Genomic DNA, 22,908 nt, shown 5'->3' with positions numbered 1-22,908 from the left:
CGTCGCCAATGCTCTTTCGGTCCTTTTCAGTTTTTCGATAGCACTCTTTTTTGAGGCGATTATCACTTTATGCGATCGGGCAGCAGCAATATACTCACGCAAGAAGTTGGAACTTGGCGGGTCTGGTGCCGTTCTGTTGAGAATTTTGGGAATCTATATATATAAAAGCACAACCACTTCCAAAAATAGTAAGTTGTATTTTCCCACCAAAAATCACCTTATTATTTTTGGAAATAATTATATTTTTAAATTTTATTTGTTAGTTTATTTCGTCTACCCTAGATGATACAAATATCTTTTTATTATATTTTTTTCTACTCATATGATTTATTACATTTTCATGATTTGTAGTTTTTATTTTGAAATGAGTTTGTAGCCTAACTTTACCTTATATGACCATATTAATAACATATTTTTTTTTTCTGATAATAAAATATTATATATATATATATATATATATATAATTATCAAAATATTAATATAGATAAGATTTATGATCATATATGGACTTTTAACATTTGTATTTATTTATCTTTCTTTCATGAATATTTAGTCACAAGTATAAACAAAATTTTGAACATTTAAAATTAATCAAGCCGCTATAATCTATATAATATATATAATAACGACTATATATTGTCGTAATTAATAACTTTTATTTTCAATTATGTTTGTTTCGTATGTAATTTCTAAAAATAATATGTATAAATGTACAAATTTCCTATTCTAGCTTTTGCAGTGTTTTCCAAATCGTTTCCCCCGATTTGAAGCACTATAGGCTATGAACTAAATGCCCCTTTTTCTTCAGCATAGAGAAATTGGATTGGAAACGTACGCACCACAAATTTGTGTGTTTATCAATTATCATACAATTCTAGAAAACGATTATGAAGTTTCCCTAAGCAAATTGTTCTTTTATATATATATATATATGGTTAGGTTCAATGAAAAAGGCCTAAATTTAAGAAAGAAGAGAGAAGTAATCTCATCCGTTGATCTTATCTAATTTAACGGACATGATTTAGTCAAGCCATGTTCAACAGATTTTTTCGTTGAACATATACAATATTTTTTGGGGTTCTAGGTTTCGACCCCCCATATGTTCAACGAAAAAATTCGTTGAACATGGCGTGAGTAAATCATGTCCGTTAGATTAGATAAGATCAATGGATGAGATTACTTTTCTCTTCTTTCTTACATTTAGGCCTTCTTCATTGAACATTTGCATATATATATATATATAGAGTTCAAAATTATTTAAGGCCATTATCTTAGGGCGATTTGTAAAAATAGGCCACTATTTCTCGAACTTGCAAAAATAGGCCAATTATTTTAATTTTTGGTATTCTTAGGCCTCATATGTACCCACTCAAGCTATTTTGGGCCACATTTTGACCCCGAAAAGTGGCCTATAAATGCTGAATCGGGTTCAAATGTGGTCTAAAAATACTAAAAACTAAAATAATTGGCCTATTTTTGCAAGTCCAAAAAATAGTGGCCTATTTTTGCAAACCGTCCTAAGATAATGACCTTAAATAATTTTAAACTCATTTTTCGGATATATGGCTGAAAATAACCCAGAATTTGTGTATTTCCTTTTAAAAGATTGATTTTAATTCCAAAGAAAAATTATAATAAAATTTATTTTAGAATAATTTTTTTAAAAAAATAAAATTTATTATAATATTATGAATTATTCTTATTTTTAATTTTGAATATTAAAATATTTCAAAATTCTATACCATAATTTTATGTTTGCCGCTTTTATTATTAGCTGATAAAAGGAAGATTAAGGTAAAAAATAATTATTATTTGGGTTTTTACGAATTTTTGAACTACACATGGAAACAATCTACAAATATATATGGCAGAATCTCGGCTTTAGAGGGACTAATTTGTTGCCCATATAAGGCCTGAAACCCTAGCTAGGCTTAAATCCCCAAAATCACCTCTCCTTTTCCGGCGATAGAGGAGCCTCCACTAGCAGCAGCAGCAGCCGCCACCGTCTCGACGGAAAGCTTCAAGACTCTATTTTGAGGTAGGATTTTATTTTGTAGGGATACCATTTTTGTGATACGATTGAAAGGCAGTTCCGATGGCTGTCGCTGTTTACAGGCTATTTGATATTTGATTGTTTGTAGGAGAAGTATTTTCGTGTTCACCACCAGCTATGGAGACCCGAAACATTCACCAATCTCTTCATCTTCACGAAGAAATCACCGAAGAAATACTGTCAAGACTGCCGGTGCGTTTCCAAAGCATGGCGATCTCTTATCGACAGCAAACGATTCATCAAAATGCACTATCAAAATTCGACAAGAAACCCTAGTTTAGCCCGCCACAAGGATTTGTTTCTCAAATCTGTCTCTAACGTGCTAACGCTGTGGCAACGCCCTGTACTCGATAGCTCAGAAAATCAAGTTGTAGAATTGGATTTCCCAATCTCTCATAACTCCATCGTTGGTTGTTGCAATGGACTGGTTTGCCTTGTACGGAACAGACAGTTTGTGTTGTGGAACCCATCTACCAGAATCTCCAAGAAACTGCCTCACTTAGACGACTTAGACGATACCGACGATTACGGCGACAATCGTGCATTCGACAGTTGTGGGTTCGGTTGGGATGAATCGAGTGGCGATTACAAGGTTTTTGCGACTGCGACTGTGTGTGCCTGGAATAGAAGCGACAATGGCAAAGCTATAGCTATGATGTATAGCTTGAAGCGTGATTCATGGAAGGAAGTGAAGGGTTGGGATTCATGGAAGAAGACGAATGGTATTAGTATACTTGGGGATGGAATGAGGATGGGGATGCTAGCAAGTGGGAGTCTTCACTGGGAGATGTCATGTGATACTGATAGACGAGGCGTGGTTGCTTTCGACTTGAAGAGGGAGGTGATCGGGGCGGTGGAGCTGCCGGAGTGCTCGGAAGGCTGCAGGTGGCTGGGAATTGGGGTGATCGGAGAATGCCTTTCGGCATACTATCGGCGCGAGTATTCGAGTTGCGTGGAGATTTGGATGAAGAAGAAGGAGTCTTGGGAGAAAGTGGTGGTTCTTGATCAGCTATTTTATCCTCTCCATATTTCTCCGGCCTTGGCTCCTTTTTGGGGTGGTGGGTTTTTGTTGATCAAAATTGGGAATTTGATGTTTTTTTATGGGAAAGGGATTAGGGTTATGGTTTCTGACGTTTACATTGAAAGTTTAGTGTCACCGTTAGAGGCCTAGGGAGAAAGAGAGAGTACTATAGTTTCTTGTTGGTTTTGTATGATTCTTATTTTTGAATATTATTACCATTCTTATTTTTGAATATTATTAACGCAAAATCTTGCGTGCGGCTGTTTGAAAGTTTACATTTCTTCACAATAATGTTTACTTTTATTTATAAAAACTTATACTTTTAGTTATTTTCACTCATTAGTACATATATATATTCTTAACTATTTGGTCAAGTAATCATTGTCGTAATAAAAAGTAATTATTGTTACAATGAAATGTAATATTTATTGTTACAATGAAATGTAATATTTTTAAAGTATTACATTTATTCATAAGAACTTGTACTATTATATAAGTATATATTTGTGCGAACAAATGTATATCTTATGCGGCCGGCTGCATGCAAGACCAACCCTCTTATTAATGGTTGCGTTGAAGCTAAATGTTTAAAATTTCTACTTATTCAATAAGAAAAGTCACATAAAGTAAGGTGTCAAAATTTATAAGAATGCATGCTTTCTGCTTAATTAATTAATTAATTTATAAGATTCCGTTAATTGCAATGACGATAGTAACAAAAGAAATCAATTGAAATAAAAATAAAATAGTGACAATCTATTGTGAGATAGATCAAGTCGGGTTAGATTGGCAAGACTTAGAAACTTGTCCAGTTGAAAAGTGCCATTAAACTGATTGTTGCTAAGATCAAGTCCCAACAATGAAGGAAGAGCAAAGAGAGAGTGGGGAATGTTCCCAGAGAATGAATTACCTGACAAATCGACACTAATCAGCTTGGTTAGGTTAGCAAAGAGAGAGTGGGGAATATTGCCAGAGAACGAATTACTAGACAAATGTAAATAAACAAGATTGGAAAGACCTTCAAACAGCGTAGATGAAAGTGAGCCTGTGAAGAAGTTACTTGACAAATCGACACTAATCAGGTTGGTTAAGTTAGCAAAGGTGGGTGGAATCGAACCCTTCAAACTGCAGTTAAAAAGACTCAAGGTGGTCAAAGTGGTCAAAGTTGGAAAATTGGCGAACAAGTCTGGAAGTTCTGGTCCAAAATTGTTAAAATCTAGTCGAAGGATGGAAAGGGAATGGAGTTGCCAAAAGGACTTAGCTAAAGGGCCAGATAAACCACAACCACGCAAGCTCAAGGCGGTGAGGTTGGGTAAATATGATGATATAATGTGGCTCCATTTTCTCCTCTCATGAGAGGAAGTAACAATGACACTATCAAGATAGAGCTCTCTAAGCCCTCTTAGATGGTTCCAACTCCGATGATAGAGGATGCGGTAGAATTGCCCATATACAGTTTTCTGTCGCCAGAGAGAGCTTCATACGAGGAGAACATTGTCTTGTCGGCGCAGATATGCCGGGTAGCACCGGTGTCGATCCACCATCCTTTTGGACTGCCGACCATATTGACCTCGTCTACGACGGCACACAAGTCAAGTTCGCCTAAGTCGAGGGGCACAGACTTTGTCTCCGTCACGTGGGCTTGATGGTGACCATTGTGCTTGTCTTTCTTCGGTTTGCGACAATCTTTTGCCATGTGGCCGGGTTTGCCGCAGTTGAAGCAATCTCCTTTGATCCTCTTCTGACCTTTTGAGTCTGGATTTTTGCCTTTGAACTTGCGTTTCTTCTTGTTGCTAGACTCGGCTAGATTAGCTTTTGCCTCCATGGAAGTTTTGTTCGTCTTGTTTTCGGAGATTCTATTGTCCTCTTCGATTCTCAAGCGAACGATCAAGTCTTCAAGTCCCATCTCCTTGCGTTTGTGCTTGAGATAGTTCTTGAAGTCCTTCCAATGTGGTGGTAATTTCTCTATCACCGCGGCCACCTGAAAAGATTCAGACAATTCCATACCTTCGGCAAGAATGTCGTGCAGGATCAGTTGAAATTCTTGCACTTGCTCCACAACGGTTTTGCTATCAACCATTTTGAAGTCTAGAAAACGACCGACTATGAACTTCTTCAAGCCAGCATCTTCTGCCTTGTACTTCGTCTCCAAGGAGTCCCATAGTTCCTTGGACGTCTTGGCGCTAGAGTAAACATTATAGAGAGTGTTGTCTAGCCCATTCAGAATATAGTTGCGACACAGAAAGTCGCTATGATGCCATGCATCATATGCTATCCGCAGTTGCGAATCAGTCTCGTCTTCCCCCACAGTTGGAGGAGATTCATTCACAAAACGAGCCATATTCAAGGTAGTAAGATAAAACAGCATCTTAGACTGCCAACGTTTAAATTCAGAACCTGCGAATTTTTCCAGCTTTTCGGCAGCAGCAGGTGCTGGAGCATGTGGTACGTTGGTCGGAACTGGTGGAGCATTGTTGTTGGGTGGTGGAACATTGTTGTTGGGTGGTGTCGTCATCTTCTACACGAATTTTGTCTTACGATTGTTATTGAGGAGTGTAGAAATGCGGACAGAGTAACGATGTGAATGTAGGAACCGAGGCAAGAGTTGGACTCTTTCTCCGTAAGACAAAATTGCCCCGCACAGTACACACGGTTCGATGGCAAATGTCCCCAAGATACAACGGTTTGAATGAGTACGAGACCTTGTACTAGGAACTCGAACTTCCGGCGAACTACAGAATACTCGGGACTTGAGTATGAACTAGAAGACAGAATGAACGAATTAATTATCTGAATTAATTGTTGGTGTGTCTAATCTCATTCTGCAGGGCTGTATTTATAGGAGTAGGAAGGGTGCGATGAAGAGGTGTCTGCAGAGGGGTGTCTATTCGAACCAAGCAGTGGTCCGAACCATCACACTGGTTCGGTCAAGGGGTGCGAGCCAACCACCCCACCTCCTGATCCATCCGCTGCCACGTCAGCAACCCCATCCACCCAGATTCCTTATCCGCCACGCGGTGCCACGTCACCGAGCCACATGGTCCACGTCACACGAGCCACCGTTTCAGTTGTCAAAACTAAAGGCTCCTCAAAACTAAAAATTATGCAAAGTGCGCCTACAAAGCGCCCATTGCGACAAGTGCGACGTGCACGGCCTCGGCCTCGGCCTCGGACTCGGAAGGTGCTTCGCACCTTCCTCGTAGGAATTTGAGTTTTAGCCTTAAAAGGCTAAGTCAAAACCCACTTGGGTGCACCATAAGGTCCACCATAGAGAAGCACACTTGATTGTTCCTTTATGGTGGAGAGCACTTTATAAATAGCTTTCAACTTCCTCATTTTTCCAATGTGGGATGACACTCCACATTCCATTTTCAATGGCTATCTTTTGGCATTTAATTACTCATTCAATTCTTAATAGATTTGAACAAGTAAATATACCAAATTAATCTACTCAAAATGTAGATTCCAAATATGCCATTTAATCCCATTAATTACAAAGTAATTATGGACTAATTAAGCCATTTATTCCAACAAAATGAACTCATTATCGAGCTGCAAACTGACGACGTAGCCATCAACATCACATTCCACACCGGGCCACTTGCAGCACTCATCACTTTCATTCCATCGCACCAATTTTGTTGAGAAAGAAGAATCGAATGTCAAGTCGTTCTTGAACTGAAGCAACAAGGTTTTTTGATTGTGAAGGCATTGGGTATTATAAGAATGAGTAGTGAAAATGAAGGAGGAAATTAGTGTAGAAATGATGAAGAATAGCTTTGGAAGCATTGTGAAAGTTGCAGGTATGAGATCATGTGCATGTGGCTTTAAATAAGCCACTAGAAATTATTGCAACTATTTTTATTTTACTTTAATTTTTTAAATAAAAATTATGGAAAATAAAAAAAAACACCTACAATGTGGACAATGCATCTAGGTCCATATATTTAGTGTAGTGTGTTGAATTAATGGTTGATAAAAGTCTAGGTCCATATATATTCCACAAGTGGGAATTTGAATAAATTGCCAATATTGATATACTTGTGGATGTAGTGAGAGGAAGACTATTTTTTTTAAATCGATCGAGAAGGAAAGACTAAATGGTTGACTTGGAAGACTATGGACGGAGGAAGTATAAAGTAGGTGGGATCCTTATTTTATTTTAGATCGTCCTATATTTTAGACTTTTAGTAAAGTAGGTGGGATCCTTACTTTATTTTAATTATTTTAGGGAAAAGTATCAATTAAGCCCCTGTCGTGGTGGCCCTTTTCACGTCTGGCCCCCTATACTTGAAGGGGTATCAACTAAACCCCTGAACTAATTAAAATCGAATAATTGCACCCCTTGCCCTAACGCCCAGTTTGACGCCGTTTGTGTAAGTTATTAATTTTAATTTTTTTTTGGCGGGCCCCACAATTAACGACCTCAACCCCCTTTTTAAATTTGGGGCAAAATTCAAATTTGATGAACCCTAACTCGCGATAGGGCTTCAGAAATTGGGAGAATTTGCGCTTAGGTTAGTGAAATTGGTGAAGGGTTTTTCGATGTTCTTCGTCTTCGAGTAGATTCATGAGTTTCAATACAGTTTCCGGTGGGAATTCGTCGAGCTCATGGAGCAGTCGACGTCAGTGCGATGAATGGGAGAATAATCCAAAGTTTTGTGCGTGCGAAGGTAAAAAGTGTAGGGCTTCCTTGATGACATCATGGACAGAAGAGAACCCCGGTAGGAGGTTCTACGGTTGTCGGAATTGGAAGGTATGTGCGTTGGTTTCATTGGTTGTGTTAGTTGAATTTTAAGTCGCTTGAAGTCCTTTTTTTTCATATGTTAGACAAAAAATTGTGGTTATTTTGATTGGATGGACGAACCTATGAGTGAAAGAGCAAATGAAGTTATCAATGACTTGAAAAGGGAGAATCTCAAGCTCATGAAGGTCAAGGAAAGCTCAAGGTCAACCATTGATGTGGATAGTGAAATTGCTAAGCTTTGGGATGTTTTGCAAGCTTTGAAAGAAGAATCAAGGAAGATTACGCATTTATTATTATTATTATTTTTTAATTATTGGTAAATCTTAAATTTTTTAACATTAATATTACTCTACAATTATAAAGTGATACATTTCGAATGCAAAATTTGTATGACTTCTCATAGTATGATAATTATTCAATTACATTAATATTTAATTTACGTAAATTAATTAAATCGCGTGCAATGCAGGCTTTCTATGCCTAGTAACAATAAAATAACAAATGAGAAATCCTAGAATATCTTAAACAAGACAAATCTGATATGTGCTAATTCTCGTAAAATAAAATGACATAGTTAATTACCAACACACAGAATCTCTTTTACAGCTTAAATTAAAGAAAGTTACATGCAAAAAAAAAAAAAAAAGCTTCAAACTTACATCAAACACTAAACACCCTTGTTTATATCATCAACTTCTCTGCTGTCTCCTAATCTCTTTTCTCATCTCTACTCTTTTTCTTCTTCTTTCATGTCTTCTTCTCCTCGCTCTCTCGTAGAAAATCTTGTCAACAATCTCTTCTATTTTCTCGAAATATCTTTCTCTGAAGCTTCTGCGGCATAAAAGCGTCCATGCAATGCTTCCTAATCCCACAACATAACCAAGCGCAGAAGATATTACTGTCATTACTATCAGTACTGCAGCTTATGTTGAGATTGAAACCACACAACCCCGGATTCCCTTTGAAGGAATCAGCTGAAAATGTTTGTAACTGACGCCCATTTGGGATCTCTCCAACCAGCTTATTGTAGGACAGATTCAGGACTTGAAGAAATGTGAGCCCAGCAAGCTCCACTGGTATTGGCCCGATGAGTCGATTTACAGAGAGGTCGAGTGATTCGAGATTCCTCAACTGACCAAATGAGTTTGGGATGCTTCCATTGAGGGCATTGTGGGAGAGGTTGAGCTGATGAAGTGAGGTAAGATCACCAATTGCATTTGGTATCTCTCCTCCGAAATTATTGCAAGACAAATCAATGATACCAAACTCTGACCAAATCTTGTGATACTCTGAATTTGTCCCTTTCATGATTAATGTGATGCTTAATGAACTCCACAATTGTGAGTACTGGAAAGGTGAATTGCCGTACATCAATTGTACGTCACTCTGTAGCATCATTGTCTTCCAACTAGAAAAGTTTATTGATTCCAGATTTCCACTGAACTGATTGGAAGATATATCTAGAATTTGGAGATATGGCCAGCTCATGTTGTGACATCTTACTTCTCCATAGAATCTGTTAGAGTGCAAAACAAGAACTCGCAACATCGATGATAGTATGCACGGGAAATTGTCAGTGATGTTGTTGTTCCCAACATTCATGAACTGCAACTGCTCGCATCTTTCAAGGGACTTTGGGATTTTCCCTTCTAAAGTATTATTGTTAAGATCCAAATATTGCAGGCTACAATACATAGGAAAATTATCTGGAATGCTACCGCTGATGTTGTTTTGGCTTAGATCTAACTCTGTAATGTTTTCAAGTAAGCAAGGGGGTATGCTGCCACTTAATCTATTGCCAGACAAATCAAGAACAAGGAGGCTCGTGGCACTGCAAAGGGAGGTTGAAATCGATCCACTTAAACTGTTATTAGCAAGAGACAAGTACGAGAGTTGAGACGCAGATGGAATGGGCAAGTGCAACTCACCCTTGAGCTGGTTTGACTGCAAGTGTAGGAACTGAAGAGAAGTAGGGATATGGTAAGGCTTTTGCAGATCTATTAGAAGATTAAAAGAGAGGTCCAAATCCCGAAGTTGTGTTCCCCAAATCCAACTAGGTATCTCCCCACCAATCCGATTGTATGAGAGGTCTAGTGTTCTCAAATCATCAGAATGTTTGATGAAATTAGGAAAATGGGACAAGTTGCAAGAAGCTAGACTTAACACTTTTAGTTGGAGACTTCCATATGAAGTTGAATTGAGGTTGCCAACATCTACTGACAATCTATTGTGAGATAGATCAAGTCGGGTTAGATTGGCAAGACTTAGAAACTTGTCCAGTTGAAAAGTGCCATTAAACAGATTGCTGCTAAGATCAAGTTCCAACAATGAAGGGAGAGCAAAGAGAGAGTGGGGAATATTACCAGAGAATGAATTTCTCCTCAAATCTAAATATACAAGATTGGAAAGACCTTCAAACAGCGTAGAAGAAAGTGAGCCTGTGAATAAGTTATTTGACAAATCGACATGAATCAGGTTGGTTAAGTTAGCAAAGGTGGGTGGAATCGAACCCTTCAAACTGCAGGCATAAAGACTCAAGGTGGTCAAACTTGGAAAATTGGCGAACAAGTCTGGAAGTTCTGTTGAAAGATCGTTCTCATCTAGTCGAAGGATGGAAAGGGAATGGAGTTGCCAAAAGGACTTAGCTAAAGAGCCAGATAAACCACAACCACTCAAGCTCAACGCGGTGAGCTAGGTTGGGTAAATATGATGATATAATGTGGCTCCATTTTCTCCTCTCATGAGAGGAATTAACAACGACAGCATCAAGATAGAGCTCTCGGAGCCCTGTTAGATTTTGGACAAGCATCTCCAGTTTCACAGATATTGTAAAACCATAGGAGATATCGAGACTAACCAACCTCCTCAAGGAAGAAATTTCAGCGGGAACCTGCCCACCAAATTCAGCATGGGATAAATTCAAGTGTGTCAAATAAGTCAGATTCTGAATACCTTTCGGAATGGGAGTGTCGTAGAAATAATTGTAGGCTAGATTTAGCTTCTGCAGATGCATAAGTTTGAACAGACTCGATGAATCCTCGATTCCATCAGAAATAATGGACTCATTATGGAGCTGCAAACTAACGACGTAGCCAGTAGCATCACATTCCACACCGGGCCACTTGCAGCACTCATCCCTTTCATTCCATCGAACCAATTTTGTTGAAAGAGAAGAATTGAAAATCAACTCATCCTTGAGTTGAAGCAACAAGATTTTCTGATGGTGAAGACATTGGGTATTATAAGAATGAGTAGTGAAAATGAAGGAGGAAATTAATGTAGAAATGACGAAGAACAACTTTGGAAGCATTGTGATGAAGAGGCTATTAATTGATAGTATTGTGATTTGTGTTTTCTACAAACTTGTGCAAGTGGCTTTAAATAAGCCACTAGAAACACTATTGCACTTATAAAGTATCTATTAATTAACTTAGGGCGAGCTTTTTAGCAACTTTCATTTGTTCTAGAAGGTGGATGAGTTGATTTGTTGATTAATGCAATAAGCTTGGTATTAGAATGGACCATAGGTAGTTTTATCTCATAGCATCACTCAAAAATTGAATTTAATAATTACTAAAAATTAATTAGTTATTTGCAAGAGTTTGCTAAGTAATAAAAGTCGTTATTGCATTAGGATTACAAAGTCTAGCTGATAGTTAGTCCATATATTCCACAAGTAGGCCAATCCGCGTAACGATTTTTTTGTAGCTAGTAATCATAAATATAAAGAAAGACACAAAAAAGTTGGAATAGAAGAAATTGCCATTGATATGCTTGTGGATGTGGTGAGAGGAAGACTATTTTTTTTAGAGAAGGAAAGACTAAATGGTTGACATGGAAGACTAAATCAATTAATTCGTGTACAATATTAATATATGTATCATAATTTAGTTCATAATTGGTGTCTCATTTTGTACTTAAAACTAAATGGTTGCAAATTAAACAAAACTACTCCCACTCGATCTCACTCTTCTCTTCCCCGTTTTCATCTTCTTCTGGCCACAAATGATCACTGTCATCACTATCAGTACTGCAGCTTATGTTGAGATTGAAACCACACAACCCCGCATTTCCTTTGAAGGAATCAGCTGAAAATGTTTGAAACTGACGCCCATTTGGGATCTCTCCAACCAGCTTATTGTAGGACAGATTCAGGACTTGAAGAAATGTGAGCCCAGCAAGCTCCACTGGTATTGGCCCGATGAGTCGATTTACAGAGAGGTCGAGTGATTCGAGATTCCTCAACTGACCAAATGAGTTTGGGATGCTTCCATTGAGGGCATTGTGGGAGAGGTTGAGCTGATGAAGTATGCTAAGATCACCAATTGCATTTGGTATCTCTCCTCCGAAATTATTGCAAGACAAATCAATGATACCAAACTCTGACCAAATCGTGTGATACTCTGAATTTGTCCCTTTCATGATTAATGTTAATGAACTCCACAATTGTGAGTAAAATTGAGGTGAATTGCCGTACCTCAATTGTTCATCACTCTGTAGCATCATTGTCTTCCAACTAGAAAAGTTTATCGATTCCAGATTTCCACCGAACTGATTGGAAGATATATCTAGAATTTGGAGATCTTCCCAGCTCATGTCGTGACATCTTACTTCTCCATAGAATCTGTTAGAGTGCAAAACAAGAACTCGCAACATCGATGATAGTATGCACGGGAAACTGTCAGTGATGTTGTTGTTCCCAACATTCATGAACCGCAACTGCTCGCATCTTTCAAGGGACTTTGGGATTTTCCCTTCTAAAGTATTATTGTTAAGATCCAAATATTGTAGCCAACAATCCATAGGAAAATTATCTGGAATGCTACCGCTGATGTTGTTTTGGCTTAGATCTAAGTCTGAAATGTTTTCAAGTAAGCAAGGGGGTATGCTGCCACTTAATCTATTGCCAGACAAATCAAGAGCATTGAGCCTCGTGGCACTGCAGAGGGAGGTTGGAATGGATCCACTTACACTGTTATTAGCAAGAGACAAGTACGAGAGTTGAGACGCAGATGGAATGGGCAGGTGCAACTCACCCTTGAGCTGGTTAGAGTCCAATTGTAGCCATTCAAGAGAAGCAGGGATATGGTAAGGCTTTTGCAGATCTGTTAGAAGATTAAAACAGAGGTTCAAAGACTGAAGTTGTGTTCCCCCAATCCAACTAGGTATCTCCCCACCAATCCGATTGTATGAGAGGTCTAGTGTTCTCAAATCATCAGAATGTTTGATGAAATTAGGAAAATGGGACAAGTTACAAGAAACTAGTCTTAACTCTTTTAGTTGGAGACTTCCATATGAAGTTGAATTGAGGTTGCCAACATCTACTGACAATCTATTGTGAGATAGATCAAGTAGGGTTAGATTGGCAAGGTTTTGACATTTGTCTAGTTGCAAAGTGCCATTAAACTGATTATTTCTGAGATCAAGTTGCAACAATGAAGGGAGAGCAAAGATAGAGTGGGGAATGTTTCCAGAGAATGAATTACTCTTCAAATCTAAATAAATAAGATTGGAAAGACCTTCAAACAGCATAGAAGAAAGTGAGCCTGTGAAGAAGTTAAATGACAAATCGAGACGAATCAGGTTGGTTAGGTTAGCAAAGGTGGGTGGAATCGAACCCTTCAAACTGCAGTTATAAAGAGTCAAGGTGGTCAAACTTGGAAAATTGGCGAACAAGTCTGGAAGTTCTGTTCCAAGAGGGTTAGAATCTAGTTGAAGGATGGAAAGGGAATGGAGTTGCCAAAAGGACTTAGCTAAAGGCCCAGACAAACCACAAAGACTCATGCTCAAGGCGGTGAGGTTGGGTAAATATGATGATATAATGTGGCTCCATTTTCTCCTCTCATGAGAGGAAGTAACATTAACACGATCAAGATAGAGCTCTCGAAGCCCTGTTAGATTTTGAACAAGCATCTCCAAATTTGGGAGCTCAGGACTTAGAGGTCTCAAATACCCGTTGGAGATATCGAGACAAACCAACCTCCTCAAGGAAGAAATTTCAGCGGGAACCTGCCCACCAAATCCAGCATCGGATAAATTCAAGTGTGTCAAATAAGTCAGATTCTGAATACCTTTCGGAATGGGAGTGTTGTCGAAATAATTGTAGGCTAGATTTAGCTTCTGCAGATGCACAAGTCTGAAGAGACTCGATGAATCCGTCATTCCACCATAAATGAACTCATTATCGAGCTGCAAACTGACGACGTAGCCAGCAACATCACATTCCACACCGGGCCACTTGCAGCACTCATCCGTTTCATTCCATCGCACCAATTTTGTTGAAACAGGATAATTGAAGCTCAACTCATCCTTGAGTTGAAGCAACAAGATTTTCTGATGGTGAAGACATTGGGTATTATAAGAATGAGTAGTGAAAATGAAGGAGGAAATTAGTGTAGAAATGACGAAGAACAACTTTGGAAGCATATTGTGATGAAGAGGCTATTAATTGATAGTATTGTGATTTGTGTTTTCTACAAACTTGTGCAAGTGGTTTTAAATAAGCCACTAGAAACACTATTGCACTTATAAAGTATCTATTAATTAATAGCACGTTATCTCTGCTAGTATTCCAAAAGTAGGCCAATCTACGTAACGAATTTTTGTAGCTAGTAATCATAAATATAAAGAAAGACACAAAAAAGTGGGAATAGAAGAAATTGCCATTGATATGCTTGTGGATGTGGTGAAAGGAAGACTATTTTTTTTAGAGAAGGAAAGACTAAATGGTTGACATGGAAGACTAATTAAATCATTAATTCGTGTACAATATTAATATATGTATCATAATTTAGTTCATAATTGGTGTCTCATTTTGTACTTAAAACTAAATGGTTGCAACTTAAACAAAACTACCAATTTTTTCTTAAAACTCGTGTCATCTCTTTTGGTTCATATAATTTTTAGGGACAGAGTGAGTAATAATTTAGTTCATAATTGGTGTCTCATTTTGTACTTAAGAACTAATCGTGGACTAAAAAGTTCCATCTCTAATAAAGCATGTAGACTTGTAGGCAATTTGTTGATCTTTGATGAGAAAGAAATTAATGCAACGAAATTTTTGCAAAATATATACTCTTTTTTATTAATTTAATCGTTATTGTACATTGATTTTTAGTCTCCTACGCTATTTAATGTAGGGTTTTGTTGATTAGCAACTAACCCCATTAACACGCTGTGTTTTCAAAAAACTTGCAGGTGTGAGATAGGTGCAAGTGGCTTTAAATAAGCCTCTAGAAACACCATTGCAGTTTAGTGGGAGCTCTTATTTCACTTATAATAATGATTTTATGAATGCCGCGTCATGACGAGCTACCAACTAGTTAAATGGAGAAAATTTTGATTTATTTAATTTATTTTTTTAAATAAAAATAAATTTAATTACATTTGTAGCTATTTGTTTCTTCTTGTAATTTCTTATTTTTCTGAAAAAGATATAATAAAAATACAAAATAACAAAAAAAAAAACTAAAAAAAATCTACTCCAATGTAAACGATACAGTAAAATAACTAAATTCTTTTTTTATTTAAGAAATAATTTAAATATTAAAAATTTCCCTATTTAATTACTTTGTAGTTGTGGATGCATAGATTTATTGAACACGTGAAGCATCTACTAATTAATTCGGGTTATGGCCAAAAGTTACACGAATTTAGTGAAAATTACAATTTTTACTTGAACTTTTAATTAATCAAAAAAATACATGAACTTATATTTTAGTTTTAATTTTTACTTGAGTTTGATTTTCGGCGAAATTAGAACTTAATTGTGAGTCGTATTTTTTTGGCTATAAATCAAACTCAGGTGAAAATTGTAATTAATATATAAATTCATTTTTGTTTTTACTTAATTTGAATATTGCAACTAATATATATCGAGAAGAAGACTGAATGGTTGACTTAAGATAGGACTTTGAACTTTGAAAGACCTCAGTCAACTTTGGTAGCCCACGTTAAAGCCACATGTCAGTTCTATCATTTTCTTCAAATTCCAAATTATGTAGGCCTATTTTTTGAATTTACAAAATATAGATATTTATTAATTTCAAAACATTTGAAAAATAATAATATTTTTATTCTCTATATTATGATTTTTAAGTGGAATATAAATCACACAAAATTAACTCAAATAACAGAAATTATCATGAGCCAGCCTTGAAATATTCGAAAGTTCCAATCCATCTAAGTAAATAAGGGAAAATCTTAGGAATTGACGGCCATTTGGGATCGTTCCGACCAGACAGATTCAAGAATGTAAGGAATGTGAGTTGTCCAAGCTCGCTAGTTACCGCCAAAAGTGTGTTGTTTGCAAAAGTGTGTTGTGTTAATTTGATAATAAATTTGAAATGAGATTATAATGTTTAGTTGACGTGCTGCAAGGGTTGAACTTTTTCCACACTCATTGTGGAATATAAATCAAGTAGGCCAATGCAATAAAACATTTTCTTGGTACCAAACTTTTTGTCACTTTGTAAAAAATAAACCAAGTTTAATTTGACTGCCTTTTGATTCTTGAGATATGTGTGTCGGCAGTTGGAGCCTTTAGCCCTATTCTCACGTCTATCGGTCTCCGCCGTTGTTTATTCGGATAATATGGTATTAGAGTAGATCTAAATTCGAAGACGCCTTTTATTTGTTTATATTGTAGATGTCGATGAATCATATCGGCTTACACGTGCAGAAGCGTGTGTTAAAACTATTCTTTCTAGGGTTATTAGCCTGTAAATACATGAACTTTTTATATTTTCTGAAATTTAACATGATTTTTATTTTTAAGCCCGCAAATACACGAACTTGGCATTTTTTTTTTTTTTTGACATCGACATGAAAAAACTCTATTTATTGTTGAGGTGGAGGCCGGAATACATGACGTGAACTACGAGATATGTACTTAAATAGAGTAATTTGATTCATTATTTTGATTAGAGAGTGAATGGCATGGTATACTGGCTTTCACGTTAATAGTAAATTAAAATTTATTCTTGTCGATGTCAAAAATCAGAAAAAAATGCTAAGTTCGCGTATTTGTTGGCTAAAAATAAAAGTCATGTTAAATTTCAGAAAATATAAAAAGTTCGTGTATTTAAAGGCTAATAACCCTTCTTTCTATCCCACATTGACTCGGTAATGATCCGGTCTCCAAATCCAATATATAAGTATGGAATAATAAAAGGTCTTTTAAGAAGAAGATGGCTCATTAAATTTTAATATTTCTTCGACTATTTCATATAGAGAAAGACTACTTGTGGATGTGGATGTGGTTGAGAGGAAGACTACTTTTTTTTTAGAGAAGGAAAGACTAAATGGTTGACTTGGAAGATTAAAGCAATTCGTGTATAATAGTATATAGTAATATATGTATCCAGTTATTTTATTAAAAAAATATACCGTAATCATTTAGTTCATAGTTGGTGTCTTATTTTATATATAGTACTTAAGAACTAATCGTGGACTAAAAAGTTTCCTGTCTAATAAAAAGAAGCTTACCACAAACCATGTAGACTTGTACTAGTTTATACAAATGGCAATTTGTTGATCCTTAATTTGAGAGTCGGAGGATTTTTTAGGATAGTAACTTAAGCATTTACAAATTATGATAAAAAAAAGTTCGGGCTTGAAAAAATAGAATACTAATTAACAAGTGATGCACCCACATGTTCTCGGCTTATTATCGAATTTATGGACTTAATCAAGCTAGTGTTATTATCTCATTAAAATTGAAACCAAATAGAAGAGAAAGTCTAGCTCACGTTAGAATTTTGAAGGCCTTTTTATTTCAGGTAATTCTATTCACAACCCCAATTTACTCACTATAGCCCCCATATAAAATAATAAAAAAATTAATTATAAATTTACAATTTTACCCCATAAACATAGCCCAGAATTAAATCCCTACTTTTGTATAGCCCCCAACCAACCATACGCAAACACAATTCCCGGTAAAAACTCTTTTTGATTCTTTTCATAGCCAGATTAAATTTCAAATTTTATTACCCCCTCCGTCCACGAAATGAGTACCCATATTTCCTTTTTCGTCCATCCACGAAATGAGTACCCATTTCCTTTTTTGGCAAGTGTACCCCACACATCTCTTTAATTAATACACTCAAAAAGTGGGACTCTTAAACTATTCACACTACACTCCATACATTTCTTAAAACCCGTGCCGTCCACAAATGAGTACTCATTTCGTGGACAAAGGGAGTATTTTAATCGAGGAAATCATTGATGCAGGACTATCAGCGTCTCTGATGGTGACGCTGGCTTAGGTCTTTTCATAGCCAAGTCATCGAGGCATAAATTTAACATGCACACTAAAATTACTTATAACATAAAATAGCGAGCATTTTAATTGAAATACAACCTAACAAAGACAAATCAAGAGAGTGGGAAATCTCAAGATTTGCTTAGGTCTTTCTGCTATTCTTGCTTACTCTTTATATACAGTTCGCTTTTGTCATGAAGGAAAAATTTGTTCCCGTCAATTGCTTTTGAGTGAATAAAAATCAATAAATTATTGTTTCCAGCCACATCCACAATATATATATATATATATAGAGAAAGGTTAAACAAAGAATGCTAAATATTTAGAGAATAGAGAAATCGGAAACAAAAACGAACAGATCTACAAATTTAACGAACAGATCAATGTACCGCATGAACAACAATTTGCCCAGGGTTCGAATCCTGTTGGTGGCGAGATTTTCTTTTTTTTTTACTAAATACGTCTGTTCAAATTGCTGTTCATGCGGTACATTGATCTGTTCGTTAAATTTGTAGATCTGTTCGTTTTTGTTTCACGATTTCTCTATTCTCTAAATATTTAGCATTCTCTGTTTAACTTGACCCTATATATAAATTATCTGTTGATTGTGATTTGTGAGAATGGAAATTTGCAGCCGTGAATTGAACGAATCTACCGAAATCATGAAGATGAAAAAGTTTGCAATTTTAATTAGATGTGATCAATTTTGTTTTGATAAGTTTTGAGATGTGGGTCTATTCACATCAATGGCAATTTTTTCAATTCCCCACTTTTTCTTTTTCTCTTTCTCTATATTTATGATTACTAGCTCGAGAAAACGTTACGCGGATTGGCCTACTTGTGGGAACTTGGTCTTTTTTGTACAAATTTTTTTGACAAAAAATGAAATGAACATTGTTTGTTAATTGTAAAAAAAGATTATATCAAAATTGTCAAAAAAATATACTCCCTCCCATATTTATATCTTTTAGTATCCATATTTCTATTTTAATTCGTCCCATATTTTTATATTTATTTTTATTTTTAGTAAAAGTAAGTGAAACTCTTACTCCACTTTAATCAATTTAATACTCTCATAAAAATTGAACCCATACAACGACTTAATTAAAACCCATAATTAAAAGCCATGACATTCTCAAATAAATACTAAAAGATAAGACTATACAGATTTTTCTAGGGATAATACATCCATTTGCTACAACCCATCCATTTGATACTAACATCAAATAACATAATAAAATGCCATAGGTGTCAACCTAAACCTTTTGAACTTTCTTCACAAAGTTTACTCCAGTACACATTCCAATCTGCTGCACTTTGAAAGCTACTGCATTAACAAATTTAGAACTTGGTCATTATACAATGTTGAAATAAAGGGAAAAAAAAATCACAAGATGAATAATATAAGCAAAAGACTAAAGGATTCATACGTACTTAATTGACATCGGTTCCCGCAAGTCGGGAGTTGGGCATGAAGTAATAGAAGGAATTACCAACACTTGTAAAAAATCATGAATATCAAGTTCTTTCAATGTTCGCCCAACCTAGTCATAGACTAGTAGTTGACGGCAGCCCGGAGAAGTTTCTCGTGAAACATACATCAATGAACCATTCAAGTTCAATGGTTTCTCAACATTATCAATTTAGACCATTCTCCATCTATTCCATATTCCCAAACCTCAAAAGACTTGACTACGAATTTATATTTTTATTGCAATTTTCACCCGAGTTTGATTTTCGAAAAAATTAGAGCTTAATTGACAGTCGAAAGTTCACTTGATGTTGGTCTAATAACTTCTGATGATGATGAGTATTTAGAAGCTCGAATGGTTTAAGAAGGCAAAAATTAATATATGTGGCTTAATTTCGACTGTCAATTTATTGCGTGAGAAATCAACTGATGTAAACTTTGTCCAACTAAAAGAGTGATAGAAATCAAGTTGGATTGTTTTAAAAAATCAGGAAATCTTTTTAGGTTGCAGGAAGATAGGCTTAACTTCTTTAGTTGGGAAAATGTAATGACTATCAACTATGTTGGGATAGAAACTATAGATCACTATCAACTTTATAATTCTAGTCATTTTGAAAATTACACGTCAAAAAAAAAAAAAAAAGCAAAACAAAAACCTTGACACTCACATTAAACTCTAAACAGCCTTGTTTATTTAAGTATCTAAATTGTATATCATCTTCTCTGCTGTCTCCTAACCTCATTCCTCATCTCTACTCTTCTTCTTCTTCTTTCATGTCTTCTTCTCCTCGCTCTCTCGTAGAAAATCTTGTCAACAATCTCTTCTATTTTCTCGAAATATCTTTCTCTGAAGCTTCTGCGGCATAAAAGCGTCCATGCAATGCTTCCTACTCCCACAACATAACCAAGCGCAGAAGATACATACTCCCACTCGATCTCCCTCTTCTCTTCCCCGTTTTCATCTTCTTCTGGCGACAAATGATCACTGTCATCACTATCACTGCAGCTTATGTTGAGATTGAAACCACACAACCCCGCATTTCCTTTGAAGGAATCAGCTGAAAATGTTTGAAACTGACGGCCATTTGGGATCTCTCCAACCAGCTTATTGTAGGACAGATTCAGGACTTGAAGAAATGTGAGCCCTGCAAGCTCCACTGGTATTGGCCCGATGAGTCGATTTACAGAGAGGTCGAGTGATTCGAGATTCCTCAACTGACCAAATGAGTTTGGGATGCTTCCATTGAGGGCATTGTGGGAGAAGTTGAGCTGATGAAGTGAGGTAAGATCACCAATTGCATTTGGTATCTCTCCTCCGAAATTATTGCAAGAGAAATCTATGATACCAAACTCTGGCCAAATCGTGTGATACTCTGAATTTGTCCCTTTCATGATTAATGTGATGCTTAATGAAATCCACAATTGTGAGTTATAGAAATTTGAATTGCCGTACCTCAATTGTACATCACTCTGTAGCATCATTGTCTTCCAACTAGAAAAGTTTATCGATTCCAGATTTCCACTGAACTGATTGGAAGATATATCTAGAATTTGGAGAGATGGCCAGCTCATGTTTTGACATCTTACTTCCCCATGGAATCTGTTCGAGTGCAAAACAAGAACTCGCAACCACGTGGATGATAGCATGCACGGGAAACTGTCAGTGATGTTGTTGTTCCCAACATTCATGAACCGCAACTGCTCGCATCTTTCAAGGGACTTTGGGATTTTCCCTTCTAAAGTATTATTGTTAAGATCCAAATATTCTAGCCAACAACGATCCATTGGAAAATTATCTGGAATGCTACCGCTGATGTTGTTTTGGCTTAGATCTAACTCTGAAATGTTTTCAAGTAAGCAAGGGGGTATGCTGCCACTTAATCTATTGCCAGACAAATCAAGAACATAGAGGCTCGTGGCACTGCAAAGGGAGGTTGGAATCGATCCACTTAAACTGTTATTAGCAAGAAACAAGTACGAGAGTTGAGACGCAGATGGAATGGGCAGGTGCAACTCACCCTTGAGCTGGTTAGACTGCAAGAATATGTCTCGAAGAGAAGCAGGGATATGGTAAGGCTTTTGCAGATCTGTTAGAAGATTATAAGAGAGGTCCAAATCCCGAAGTTGTGTTCCCCAAATCCAACTAGGTATCTCCCCACCAATCCGATTGTATGAGAGGTCCAAGTATTCCATATCCAAATATTTGATGAAATTAGGAAAATGGGACAAGTTACAAGAAGCTAGTCCTAACCCTTTTAGTTGGAGATTTCCATATGAAGTTGAATTGAGGTTGCCAACATCTACTGACAATCTATTGTGAGATAGATCAAGTAGGGTTAGATTGGCAAGACTTAGAAACTTGTCCAGTTGAAAAGTGCCATTAAACTGATTGTAGCTAAGATCAAGTTCCAACAATGAAGGGAGAGCAAAGAGAGAGTGGGGAATATTACCAGAGAATGAATTGTCTGACAAATCGAGACGAATCAGGTTGGTTAGGTTAGCAAAGGTGGATGGAATCGAACCCTTCAAACTGCAGTTAGAAAGAGACAAAGTGGTCAAAGTTGGAAAATTGGCGAACAAGTCTGGAAGTTCTGGTCCAAGATTGTTATAATCTAGTCGAAGGATGGAAAGAGAATGGAGTTGCCAAAAGGACTTAGCTAAAGGGCCAGATAAACCACAACCACTCAAGCTCAAGGCGGTGAGGTTGGGTAAATATGATGATATAATGTGGCTCCATTTTCTCCTCTCATGAGAGGAATTAACATTCACATCATCAAGATAAAGCTCCCGAAGCCCTGTTAGATTTCGGACAAGCATCTCCAGTTTCACAAATATATAATCAGAGGAGATATCGAGACTAACCAACCTCCTCAAGGAAGAAATTTCAGCGGGAACCTGCCCACCAAATCCAGCATCGGATAAATTCAAGTGTGTCAAATAGGTGAGATTGTGAATACCTTTCGGGATGGGAGTGTTGTTGAAATAATTGTAGGCTAGATTTAGCTTCTGCAGATGCACAAGTCTGAAGAGACTCGATGAATCCGCGATTCCACCAGAAATGGACTCATTATCGAGCTGCAAACTGACGACGTAGCCAGCAACATCACATTCCACACCGTGCCACTTGCAGCACTCATCCCTTTCATTCCATCGCACCAATTTTGTTGAAAGAGAAGAATTGAAACTCAACTCATCCTTGAGTTGAAGCAACAAGATTTTCTGATGGTGAAGACATTGGGTATTATAAGAATGAGTAGTGAAAATGAAGGAGGAAATTAGTGTAGAAATGACGAAGAACAACTTTGGAAGCATTGTGATGAAGAGGCTATTAATTGATAGTATTGTGATTTTA

At 36.7% G+C, this 22,908-nt stretch overlaps 3 protein-coding genes and 1 pseudogene across 3 annotated transcripts; 1 reads left to right on the top strand and 3 right to left on the bottom strand.

The window, feature by feature from the left end:
- The first annotated feature begins 2,297 nt into the window (after positions 1-2,297).
- LOC131013355 (F-box/kelch-repeat protein At3g23880-like) lies at positions 2,298-3,224 on the top strand. The gene has a single exon (XM_057941421.1). It carries the CDS (start codon positions 2,298-2,300, stop codon positions 3,222-3,224), a length of 927 nt encoding a protein of 308 aa, XP_057797404.1.
- A 5,000-nt stretch (positions 3,225-8,224) lies between these two features.
- LOC131006198 (receptor-like protein 20) lies at positions 8,225-11,177 on the bottom strand (annotated as a pseudogene).
- A 592-nt stretch (positions 11,178-11,769) lies between these two features.
- Positions 11,770-14,247, bottom strand: LOC131013334 (receptor-like protein 7). The gene has a single exon (XM_057941409.1). It carries the CDS (start codon positions 14,245-14,247, stop codon positions 11,770-11,772), a length of 2,478 nt encoding a protein of 825 aa, XP_057797392.1.
- Positions 14,248-20,106: 5,859 nt separating this feature from the next.
- On the bottom strand, positions 20,107-22,908 carry LOC131006199 (receptor-like protein 7). Its single transcript, XM_057933378.1, has one exon. It carries the CDS (start codon positions 22,866-22,868, stop codon positions 20,271-20,273), a length of 2,598 nt encoding a protein of 865 aa, XP_057789361.1. The 5' UTR covers positions 22,869-22,908; the 3' UTR covers positions 20,107-20,270.

The sequence above is a fragment of the Salvia miltiorrhiza genome, chromosome 1 (genome assembly GCF_028751815.1).
Source record: "Salvia miltiorrhiza cultivar Shanhuang (shh) chromosome 1, IMPLAD_Smil_shh, whole genome shotgun sequence".
Lineage (NCBI taxonomy): Eukaryota > Viridiplantae > Streptophyta > Magnoliopsida > Lamiales > Lamiaceae > Salvia > Salvia miltiorrhiza.
The sequence above is the reverse complement of the archived record's forward strand: the minus strand, read 5'-3'. Positions and strand labels throughout refer to the sequence as shown.

Excerpts from the sequence above, each read along its gene's own strand:
- LOC131006199 (XM_057933378.1), bottom strand. The coding sequence starts at position 22,868 with ATGCTTCCAAAGTTGTTCTTCGTCATTTCTACACTAATTTCCTCCTTC.
- LOC131013355 (XM_057941421.1), top strand. The coding sequence starts at position 2,298 with ATGCACTATCAAAATTCGACAAGAAACCCTAGTTTAGCCCGCCACAAG.
- LOC131013334 (XM_057941409.1), bottom strand. The coding sequence starts at position 14,247 with ATGCTTCCAAAGTTGTTCTTCGTCATTTCTACACTAATTTCCTCCTTC.